Consider the following 12,467-nt stretch of genomic DNA (forward strand, 5'->3'; position numbering starts at 1 on the left):
CAGCAGGTTATACATTTCATAGTCAGTCTTATTTTGGGGTAAGTAATTAGCATCTCTATAGGACAGTTTAGTACCTGATTGTTCAGCATGTGAAGTGAAAATGCATTGAGTTCATCAGAGTGTCTTGTACTCCTATGAAGCATTATGGCCGCTGATTATCAATGCTTCATTGCAGCACTAGTTGAATTTGTGTGGAAACCAGTGGTCTTTGGCTGGAAAATGTCTGTGCTGTCCCCTAATTACCGGACAACGCATACGTTTGCCGTCTGGAACACAGATCTCCGTGTCACTGAGCTCTCAAACAGAAGAAGCCATTTTCTTCAGGTCTTTTAGTAGCAAGGAAAAAGAAAAATCCACTCTTAAAGCTTTCCCAGATCAGTGTTTCCATAGTAACCTGGCTTCCAACTTCTGTAATTCATGTTTTCGTCCTTCTTCATAGCAGTTGTGTTAAAGTGGTGCCTGCTTCTTATGGATAAACACTGCAGGAACCCTTTAATCAGCTGTTATTTTGTGTTTATGGCTGATTAATAAATGTAGCAGTGATGTGCTTGGTTCGTCCCAGATTTGTGCTTGTTGGACACTATATCTTTCTGCAACCCCCGCTGCTGCATGACATGGACTGTTAGCATCATGTGGTCCATCCTTCAGCTTTAGCTTTTGCATGTACTGTAGCCTGCAAACTCTGACTTTGATCGTCTACAGTACATCAAAACTCATCATATCATGGGGTCAAGGATTTATTTACTTATTTTAAAACTAAAACGTGACGTAAATTATATTGGGGTTGTTAAACTACTCGTTACCGCAGCTTTTGAGCCGATCACCGACCGCTGTTCTGCCTGTGTTCTGGTTCTGACGTACTGCTGGTAATGAGCCATGTGTAGCGCTGGGGTTCAGACTGGACCACAGTTAAGCCCCCATGAACTGTCACACATGAGGACTTTCCTCTTCCCACTGTACTGTATCCCAGTCATCTACATAAGGCAGTCCATGTGGCTTCACCCAGTAACACCACCCCCCTGCGACCAGCGAGCCATATGGTGGATCGCAGATTAAGAGCGTTTTGCTGTATACGCCCATGGATTATGCGGGGGGGGGTTGTGTGGGGTGGGATGGAAGCGGTGGGGTTCTGTGGCCATCGGATGCCCACACGACGTTATGCGGCCCAGCGGCACCTTTGCTGCTGGAAACCATCACAATCACAGGGCCCCGTCTATTGGCCGCAGTAATCGAATGAGCGTTCTGACAGGTGACTGTCCTTCAGAGAGGGAATCGGAGCCGACGTTGAGTCAATTACATTCAGGGGAAGGTTAATGAAAACCAAAAGGTCGCTGAGGTGAGAGAGTGAAGGAAACCTGCCTTGTTGTGTTCTTTGAGTTATTGCAAAACCCGCCCGGATGGATTTCGTTCCGTTAAATTGCTTCTCATTTAAAGCAGCACAGTGTAACCTTTTAAAGGAACAACTTAATTTTATGCAGTGAACGTTTAACAGTAATTAAATGACTGTGACTTTCCCTCCTGTCTCCCTGTTCCCACTCTGCTCACTCAAACTGTGCGGGATCTTGGGTGTAGTGAAATCCACAGCCAACACTGTGCATGTCTTCCACTGGAACAGACCTTGTGGTCATTCCAACTGCACTGTACATGTAGGTATATACTGTGTGGTGCCATGAAACGTGAGCCCCACAGTACAGACCAGCTGGTATGTTCAGAGGAGTCAGGCCACCTCTCTCACCCTACAGTACACGCCTAATGTGTTCAACTTCCTCACTGCTTAAGATCATAGACAGTTCCAGCTGTTGTGTTTCCTGTGCGTCTGCTCTTGTCCAGCTGGTGTTTGATTGTATTGTGATCTCCATCAGTTACTGTAGACAAGTTCAATTCAGATTGTATCCATTGTACATGTGCTTTTTTTCCAATAGTTTCCTCGTTGTGTTGTCAAAATCCGTTTACTGTGCATTTCTCCAGCTGAAAGGCAACAATGGCGTCCTTGCTTACTCGGTTTATATTCATTCATTCAGAAAACATTCCCATGTGGTTTCTGTGACGCTCTCGACAATGAAACTTGTTTCACCCTCCGCTTACATATTCAGTGAGCTTTGTTTGGGTGTTATTCCCAACAAGGAGAGTGTTGTGTGAGTTATGACTTAAACGAGTGCGAATAGAATGGGGGCATTCACCTCCCTGATGTCAGCAAAGGCCCGAGATACATCTGACCTTGGATCAGATGGACATTGACGTTTATGAGATCAGATGTCTGAAGCTTCTCTTAAACAGCGCCGTTAATGCTGTGTGGCAGTCAGCTGTCATGAAAAGGTCTGTGTGGCTTTAATTTGCATCTGATCCGGTGGAATCGATACGGGCCTGCTCTGGGCCACAGGCCGACACACATCTGCACTGGCAGATCATGGTGCCTGCTTCTATTAAACAGTCCATGGCAAAACGCTTGGTGGTCCCAAGACCGAACAAAAGTGGATGTCAAGTCGCCTGGTGCTGGTTTTGTACATCAGTAGGAGTCAGGTCTGATCAGATCGGATCTTATTTCTGGCAATTCCACTTCACTAAGGGACCTTTTTATTATCTGACAGTGTGATCAGGTTCGTCTGCTTAACAGTGAAATCCTTTCCCTCCTCATCGCTTCACCAAGATCCATTGAGATGATGAATAATACATCAAGTTTTGACAGCTGTGTGAGAATTTACACATAAAGACCTCAGACTGGCTACTGTACAACCACTGTACAGTACTTTCCAGAGGAAACGATGTTCAAATGTACTACAAATGTACTACAAATAATGTTTTTTGATCAGGTTTCACACCGTTGTACAGTACGTAGACGGTACATACTTAGTGCTCTCCTCTTTCCCGTTTTGGCGAGCCGCCCTTTGCTGATCACCCTCTATCTCCTCACTCTCTACATGCATAGTTAGGCTGGTGGGTGTAAAAATAGCTGGGTTAGGAGTCGGTGGGGGGGTCAGTGAATGGGTATGGCGTTGGAGTTAGCAACGAGGAAGCGCTGGCAGGAGTAAGAGGACGAAAGAGAGGAGTCCAGTCAAGTGGTGCGACGAGGACGGGAGCTCGGAGGCCGAGGGGAAGCGAGGTTTTCCGGGGTCTTGGGGAGCTGCCCCCCCCCATGTATGATAGCCTGAGAGGACTTTAGGGGGAGGGGAGGGAAGCAGGGACAACAAGTGGATTATCTGAGTGATTAAATGCACTCAGTCAAATTCCTGGACGCATAGACCTCCACCTTGCACTATGGGCAACACGGCTATGTGCAAGGTGTGTGGCTCAGACAAGGGCCTCAGGACGGTCGGGAGCCTCTCTGACCTGGACCACAATGCTTTGCCCGACTACTACTGTGTGGATCATTTCCCCCTGCAGCCCCCACTGATTGTGGTAAGAACCTGCAGTGTCACGCTGCAGTTTTAGCCAACTAGGACAACTAGGTCTTACAGTATGTTGATGTATTTTAGGAGATTTGTAGCAACATGAAAATACTGAGTGACACTTTGAAGCACTTAGAAGCTGTTGTCACCTCTAGCTTTTAAATCAGGAGTTATTTTCAGCTGCTTTCCGTCGGGATGACAAGATTTTCCGTTGTTTGTGTTCGCTGACTTTCAGAATCAGTACTGATTTGAATTATGCAGGTGGTGTTTGCGTGTACAGACAAATGACCCAGGTGTCATGGCTCTGAACGCGTGTGTCGCCCTCTCCTCTCCATTTATAGGCCAGTGTGACATTTTTGTTCTTAAAGCGCTCCTGCACAGCAGCATGTGGACTCTTGTGGCTAATTTGAAAAGCACCATAATGACTTTAGCAGCAAGCTGCTGCTGACCTGCCACTAGGAATAAGGCCAGTTATTTTTTCCTACACTATATGCTCAGGCTCAGGTCTTGTTTTTCCTAGAAGTATAAAAATATGACATTGGGGAGGTGGTAATTTGTTCATGTCTAATTGCTATATCTTACAATTAAGTGTCATTTACAGTTACAGTTTCCAGGCTTGTTTTCAGTAGCACACAGGGTTTGACCATTATTTGTAACTGTAGTTATTATTACAGTGATTAATGTAATTAATCACTGTACATTATTTTTTTATTTCATTAGTTTATTTTAGTGAATTGGAAATCAATGGAGAATGTACAGTAGTATTATGGTAAACAAATGTGTGCCTCACCAAGACACTTCATTACTTCAAAACAGTTGAGTAAATCCTGCCACAGTAGTTCAGGCAGTAGATGAATATGCACCAGGTGCAGCTGGGCTTCCAGCTGTGTGATGATGAGTCAGCTGTAGCTTCCCATTAATGCAGCTTCATTTTTGTCTGCATAGTGTTTCCAATAGAGCCATCACACCCACCCTCTGCTTTCAGACAAGAGCTATAGTAAAGAGTTCTGTCTTGACTTTTTTAAATGCTTGCTGTATGTGGGATTTGTTGGGTTTAGTTGTGTGAGGTTTTAAACCTTACTTTGTAAAGTGCCTTGAAATAACTTTGTTGTGATTTGGCGCTATATAAATAAATTTAATTGAATTGAAATTGAACTTTTGAACCTAACATACTGTACATAGATCTAACTTGTTCTATATCCACTGTGTTTACCTCGTATCTTTACTGGCTGTAGCCCTGGACATACTGCCACTACATGAATCAACCATAAATCATTTATATCTAAACGAGCCCAGTCTTTTCAGTCCTGCACTGATGTCGTGTGCTACAAGTCCTCAGGGACAGCAGCAAAGCTCTGTCACTTATGTGCTGCTCAGCTGATTATAGCTGCAATGAGGTGAATGTGTGACTATATCAGGACCTGATTGCGTCTCATTCCACATGTTTCATTTTTGTAATGAGAGGTTATAACAGGCTATTTTACACAGCACACTATTATACACTATTATATTATTAACATGGCTGTGGGCTGAACATATCCAGACAGAAGGGAAAGCTGTGTTGATTTGGCCTAACGTGTTTTGGTTGTAATGATTATGGGTTGTGCTTTTCTGGCACGGTGGTTGTGTGTCATGTGTACGGCTTTTTAAATTAGAGACACACACACAGACTCGGCACCAAAGGGAGAAGTGCAGTTGCTAGTAAACAGAGATACTGTGTTATGCTGTCCTGACAGGAATAGAACGTGCTCCTTCGTCCAAATAAACAAGTGTGCATGTCTTTGATGTGACTTATTAAAGCTTAGACTTATGGCTGGAGAGTAACTTGTGCTTCTGGACATGTGACTTTACCAGAATTGTGTTTGCTGCCATTATTCATTCTGACCTTTATGGGGCAGTACAACGCAAGCTGACATTCACTGCTAAAGGCTAATTACCTAATAACATAATAATAACAATAACATAATTATCAGATGTAAATCACATCATTAGCAATACTTTGGAATTGCCTTTTCTGTCCACCTGAGACATATAAGTACAATATTTTCTTTTTATTTAGCTCTGAGGGGCTGTTTTCACTAGCTGTGATTGTGGCGCTAGGCAGCTAATGCTAGCGCCGGCGGTAAATCCTGAAGTGTATTATAGATGTAGTGTTTCTTGCTTAACTTCATACTGTACATAACTACATACTTGTTAATTTAGGCTATTTAGGCAAAACAAATACATACTAAAACATATACACAAATACATACATGTTTCCTGTTAAAAAATATTAAAAGCTCCTGGACATCTTTGGAATCGAACCCAGTGCTACTGCAAACTTTTTTACTGGCCAGGTTTCATAAACCTGTGATTTGAATGCAATGATTGTCAGTTTTATTGATTATTTAATACACTATCTAGCTTTACTGTACCTGTCAGTACAGTACTCACCATGGCTAGCATTCACATAATGAGCTGCCATCTCAGGTCAGACCTGGATGCTACTGTATGATAGACAGTTCTAAATAAAGCACTGCCCTGTACATTATTTTTTATTTTTCATGCTTACTTTAGCAGCTCTGGCGACAGAAGCCTGTTGTCATGGTAACCTCCAGAGAGACCAGTGCTTGGTTGGGGATGGTTTTGCATTATTGATTTGTCTTCTCATACTCCACAGATGAGGACAGTGACTTTGTGTATGAATGTTTGATGTGATGTGTTGGCGTGGGAGCTCCGGGGCTGTGCTTTGTCACGCTTGGCGGGTTTGATTAACTCCTGAAGTGGCTGTCTAGACACAAGCGGGAATGAAAGCTGGAACAGATTGTTATAGAAACAGCATAGACTCTAGGACATGAGTATGCATTATAGTTTTTAGTTATTTGTTGTATTATTTTCATCAGTTTTGAAAAGAAACTACTGTATGACCTCCATGTTTGACTGTGTTCCTTTTTTCACAGACTTGCACAGCATATTTAAAACACTTCCCACTCAAAGTCGGTGACAAACTGACCAAGCTTTTATAACCAGGAGGTATTAATAAAATTTGGCAGGATGCTGCTTGCTACAATTATTCATTTTGCTTCGGCGTGTTGCAAGTGTGACTATACAGTAGAAAGAATCCAGGAAGATGACTACAGCAGGTCTTGAAAGGTCTGGAAGTGTGGAAAAATGCGATTTGACAGCTGTGGGGGGAATATGTGAGAACATTATCAGACATTACAGCACTGTATGAGGCTGCATGAAGTTTAATCAAGTGCTTTGCATCAGTATTTGTATTCGACACAGTGGCAGGGGGAATGAAAAATTTCCCTGGAACATTTAAAGCAGCCTTACATGAAACAGGCAAATATAAAGACTGCATACAGTACATTGTGGTCCACCGTGATTGCTCCCCCTAAAAGAGGATTTGAGCCATGCTAATCATTCTTAAAATGATGCATATACAGTCCAACATACACTTTATCCTTAAACAGTCTCTTTACAGTGTATTGCGATGAATCAGCACGTATGAACTATGGAAAACATACTTCACTACATCAGCACCCGGCGGAGATGATTGTGTTGGTGTTGCAGGAATGTTCAGTTGGTGTGAGAGTGATGCAGTGCAGCTCTCTGCAGCAGCTGACTGCAGGTCAGACCAGGGCTCTTTCAATGTGAATATAGACGCCAAGTACTGCAGTGTCACAGCTTGTTTTACGTGCTGCATCATCAGTGCCGCATCCCTTTCTCTGATCCGTAAAACATGATTGATGATGTTGTATTGATGACTTTGTACAGTATGTGGCATACATGATGAAAGAAATGAAGTCAAATATTTTTGTAAATAATATCCACAGCAGTGCAGTGGGTAGCAGTAGAAAATGGATGGATGGATATTTTTGTCTAAACAAAAAAGTTGATGAAACACTTTTTATCCCTCAGCAACAACTGCAAGTGAATATTTGCTGATGTGTCCATAAAAAAGACAGTGAATCCACACCTCCAGAACCAGAGTATTTTTGTATCTGACCTCTGACCTTCCTCTGCAAGGAGAAATTCTGTTTAAATGCAGTAAAAATAAGCATCACACAGAGTTTTCCACCAGAGGAGCGATGCGCTTGGAGCTTTGAACAAGCTGTGTGTGAGCCAGGAGAATTTAGCTTTAGCAAAAGCACCAGGAGGAAAATGCTGAATCATTCTGCCTCCTTCCAGTTTTGGTCTGTTTCCAACTGAAGCTCACTCAGCTTCCAAAAACAGACAGAGGACATGTCCTTCCTAATAATATAGTACCTATGACAAGTTACGCTTCAGTACATGCAGTTATTGCACAGTTAAGATTGTTTTTGATATTATGACCTTCATAATCACTAGAAAATGTTCCCTATGAAGGAAGACTGCTTTTCATGCTACTTCTTCTGATACTTCAAAGTCTGAATAAGGTGTCTATAACTTTTCATTACAAAGCCCTGTACTGTAGAAGTGTATTTCCAGAGTCTGCCCTACTGTATGATGTCATGCCATGGCACGGTGGTGAATGGACCTCATGGTTCTGTCTGGAGAGTGTGACACTGTGGAGGACCTGAGCCCACACAGAACCTTGTAACGCGGCAGTGGCTGCTTATCTCTGTGTCACTGGACCACGTTGCTGTCTGTGATACACAACTATGCTGCAGCGCCACTCCAATGGCCAAGGGTCCAATACTGTTGCTGTTTTGGTATTCTGCGTTTGTTTGGGCCAGACCAGAGGTGGTTCTGGGCGTGGCCTTTTACCCTAAATGTAGGCAGTATTTGAAATATAACATAAAGTAAATTGTTCATAGACAAGAACCAGAGAGTCATATCCTGTAAATGTAGTATTTTGCGTGTGCTGGCACCTTTAATGTTTGAACAAACATAAAATGTTGAATTTGATGTGTCAGCTGTTTTGTGATTAAACTGTGAAAACATGAGTTAAATTGTAATGAAATTGATTATTTTCATAACCTTGAGTTTCACCCTACAAACCAATGTCTTGTCCTTCCTATGATCGGACAATGTGTGAGACATATGTTGAAGTCTTATGTTCTGAAGTTTGATTAACTGATTGCTCGAACATAACCGATTTTTCTGATTAACTCACCATGTTCTGACATCTCTACATCTCTAACAGTGTTATCAGGGGAACCTGTCAAGTCAATGTGTCATCAGCATAAAAACAATGTTATTTACAGTACAGTAAATGTGAATGTTATTATTGTTCAAAACACTCACATGTAACTCATTGTGGTAAATGATGTGTTCTTTGACAGTCATTGAAAATGTGATTTTAACATAATTTTTAATGTATTTTCCTTTTGTGTCTTCCAGTCGGACAGCAACACTAGTTTCCTGCGAGCAGCCAGGGCGGGGAACATTGATAAAGTTTTGGAATATCTAAAAGGAGGAGTTGACATCAGCACCTGCAACCAGGTAGGAGACAGATATTGGCTCAGATATTGTATGAGCCACAAAAAACAAATCACAAATGGCAAAAAGCTAAATATTCTACTGAAACAAACACTTATTGCACCAGAGGAGACCTGTAGTGTATTGAGTTCACTAATTAAGTTCACTAAGTGACACTAATAGGTTTTGCTCAAGCAGGAATTTACGTGTTGAGTAAACAGCTGTATCATTCAAACGTGGGACATAAAGCTGGTAATGATCTGTCATGACTTCTAGTCTGGCACTGCAAAGTCTCTTGTCTTCTGTTGCTCTCTCTCCAGCCACGCCCCCTGGTCTCTGACCACGCCCCTTTCATTCAGCCACACCCACTTCCTCATCTTCCTCTTTGTCTCCCATTACCAGTTCAGTTGATCTGACCCAATTCACGTGTGCCTTTCCCTCTGCCTCAGTATTATTTCTTTACTTCATTCATTCCTCCCCTGTCAGTCCATCCTTCCTTTGTTCTACTCTGCCATGTTTCCAGCTGCCTTTTTCTTGGTCCAGGTTACATAGACCCAGTTCTGACAAGAATATTTTTGTGTTGTGAAATCTAGTTTCGTGTGACCATGTTTAGGTGAAGCCATTTTTAAAAACCTATGTACTGTATAGGAGAAGCTATTTTTAGACAGTCCTTTGGAGAAGCCATGTTTAGAGACCATGTTTAGAAAAAGTCATGTCATTTTGCCATTTTGTGGTGGCGCATTAAATGTTTTCTTTACAAAGCTGAATTTAATGCATTTATAATCACATTAATGCACAAACAAGAATTATGTGCTAATGTAGTGTTTAACATTAAACTGCAGAAACACAAATTCCTCCGCATTCCTGTTGAAGACAATGCTTTTGATCAGAGTGAGTCTTCTGTTCTTTTAGATCTAGTTATTATCTAGTCTCCTCTAAGCCCATTAGCAGTCAAACCATTGACAAAGGGGGAGGAGGGGGTGGCGTAAACAGTCCTGTCTTGGCAACAGTCATAATGTCCGGCCCGTAAACAGGAGTCACATGGAGTGGAATTATGCTGGTGTCTCTGTGGCGCGTGTGTGCTTTTATTCTGATAACAACTGATGAGAGTAATGCTGGCATGGAACACGGCGCCCTTGAAGATATTTTGAGCGCCTGTGTTTCTCTTAAGCTATGTTTCCGTTCCACGGATGAATAAAAAGGTGAAGTTCGGATGACACGAAGTGTGTCTGAAGTAAATTAGCAGTGTTTACTGTAAAAGATCAAAAACTTAGCTGCACTAAGTCAGTTTTATTCATACAGTAACTGTCTGATCCCTGTGGTCCCCGCACCACATTGACCTCAATATAAATGTTTGTATAAAGTAAGTTTGTATGAAAAACTTTGAAAAACTAAATTCAGAAAACAAAGCTTATTGGTTCACCCGTTTACAGCACATGTTTGCCACAGACCTTTGTTTTCTTTATGGAAATCTGACATCAACAACAAAGCATTGTGCTTTTGTCTGTACTGTATATACATGTACGTACAGTTAGTACAGTAGTAAAAGGTAGTGATGGAATAGTTTCCGTAAGGAAACATCTTTGGCTCCTGATCCATTTTTCCTATATTAAGATGTAATGTAATGTTCTTATATTTCATGTAAGAAGTGACAGGTCTAAAGTAGAAACATGTCAAGCTCAGAATTCATGTTCTAATGTTGTTATGGCTACTGTAAAGCAACTTTGAAAAGCTGGTGTCACATTCTCATTCCATCTCAGTACATTATTATTCTTGAAGCGTTACTGATGCATGACCATGAAATCTCCTTGAGAGATTGTCTCACACACATGATGTTCGCTTGACAAAAACATCCGTCAAACAGTGAACACCCCTAGGATCCTAATGACTCAATTACTGTGATGGAGCAGTAGTTGTAAATGCTTTTTTTTATATCCCTAAAGGATTTTCCTCTCTGACAGCTACGTAATAATGATGCTTCTAGTAAACTCCAGTATGAGCAGCTTGTTCTAGACTTAAAGGTTCCTGCCAAATCCTTTGTTCTTGTACCTTGCCCTTGTGCCTGGGCTTTGCAGTACGGACACATACTGTAGCTCACGCCTTGTGCTGTGATGTGCGTGTTTTGAGACATTCAATGACGGTACGTTGCTTTCATTGTGAATAAAATATATATTTTAGTTTCATTATTTTTATAACTGTAACTGGGAAACATTTCCTAAGTGAGCAGGGTGACAGGTACAGGTGTGATACATGGAGTGGGTGAACAGGGCATGATGAAAAAGGGGTTAATGTGTCCCTGGAGGTTAGTGAAGGGGTCATCATCAATCAATAGGACCTCTGAGAGTCACAAGAGGTTGTGTTTCTAAGTTAATAAAAGTTGACATAATAGAAAAACAAAAAAAATGGATCACAACACAAAAGCATTGATTCTGATCACTATTTTATCTGTTTTTCCGTCTTGGACAATACAGAAAAAAAATTCAAAACCTCATCCCATATAAACCACACATCACCTTCAAAAAACACCAGTTGTCCCAACACAGTGGACCAGGACGGACTCTCAGCGTAGAGCTGAGGGCCAGCAGCTGATCCACTGACAGCCCGACTGAGCTGCAACCCTTCTACTCTGCTGCCTAACAGATGCCCCTTGGCAGCTGTGGAAGACCTTAGCGTGATACACGGACATGACGATTGCGGGACAAGCTTCCGTCCTGTATGGGAATCCCTGTGGAGACCCTACAAAGCCAACAGGGGCGTGTGTTATTGGGGTCAGTCTGGCAGCCACAGAGCAAATCACTGCACTTTTCCTCCCAGTGGCTCTTTTTACTCCCCAGCCTGTTTACTGCTGAAGGGGTTATTGAACCGGTGCCGTCCTCTAGAACCACCGTGGGAGTGGTTATTACCTTCTTTGTGTGTCAAGGCTTTCAGATCATTTATCAATATCATGTGTCATGTGCCCGAAATGCAACAAATCCTCTGAGAGCTGTTTTGATATTTGTATGACCTGCACACATGCACAGACACGCAAGCACGCACAGCTATTTATAACCTCAGACCCAGCACTGGCCACGCTCCGCCACAGCATAACATGGCACAGGATCTAGCCCAGCGTTGATACTTCAGTCGTACCCCCAGTCAGAGTAAAGAAGCGCCGTTCACATGTTCGCAGGAAGGAAAAGAGACAGAGGCAGGCAGGCACAGTTAGTTGAGGACCTGGACGAGGAGGTAAACGCTCCTCTCTGCTCCCATCAGGCTTCGTACTGTCATCACAGCACCGGAGTTCGGGTCTGACATTTCTTCCCCTTGCATCTCAACAGAATGGGCTCAATGCGCTACACCTGGCAGCCAAGGAGGGCCACATGGACCTGGTCCAGGAGCTGCTGGACAGAGGAGCGGCGGTGGATTCAGCCACAAAGGTAGGATCAGAAGGGTCAAATAGAGCAGACTGTTGTTGGTCTACGCGGGGAAGCAGTCGCGTCGGCTCAGTTGACTCGTAGCAGCCATCGGCTTCAAACATGCAGTCCCCTCAGTTTGTGTTACTGTGTCACAAACCACATGATGCATTACCCAGCCGTGACCTACAGCGACGTGAGCGTCAAACCTCGATCCGTGCACGCGCTCCGCTGAAACCGTGCACCTGACAGGCACCACTCAGCGTTTAGGAATACATGAATTTTACAGCGCTGTTTTTGAGCT

At 42.8% G+C, this 12,467-nt stretch overlaps 1 protein-coding gene across 32 annotated transcripts in view; it reads left to right on the forward strand.

Moving 5' to 3' along the window:
* The window catches only part of ank2b (ankyrin 2b, neuronal), a 93,108-nt gene that overhangs the window by 39,410 nt on the left and 41,231 nt on the right, over nucleotides 1-12,467 (forward strand). For 9 of the 32 annotated variants that reach the window (XM_055506842.1, XM_055506850.1, XM_055506851.1 and 6 more), the window contains exons 1-3: nucleotides 3,050-3,396; nucleotides 8,694-8,795; nucleotides 12,089-12,187. In XM_055506842.1, coding sequence (XP_055362817.1) covers nucleotides 3,256-3,396; nucleotides 8,694-8,795; nucleotides 12,089-12,187 — 342 coding nt within the window. In that variant the 5' untranslated portion in view covers nucleotides 3,050-3,255. Of the gene's footprint in view, nucleotides 1-3,048; nucleotides 3,397-8,693; nucleotides 8,796-11,843; nucleotides 11,997-12,088; nucleotides 12,188-12,467 lie in introns of those variants that run through there. The other 23 variants (XM_055506832.1, XM_055506836.1, XM_055506843.1 and 20 more) reach the window with 6 other exon arrangements.

Source organism: Betta splendens, chromosome 2 (genome assembly GCF_900634795.4).
Source record: "Betta splendens chromosome 2, fBetSpl5.4, whole genome shotgun sequence".
NCBI lineage: Eukaryota > Metazoa > Chordata > Actinopteri > Anabantiformes > Osphronemidae > Betta > Betta splendens.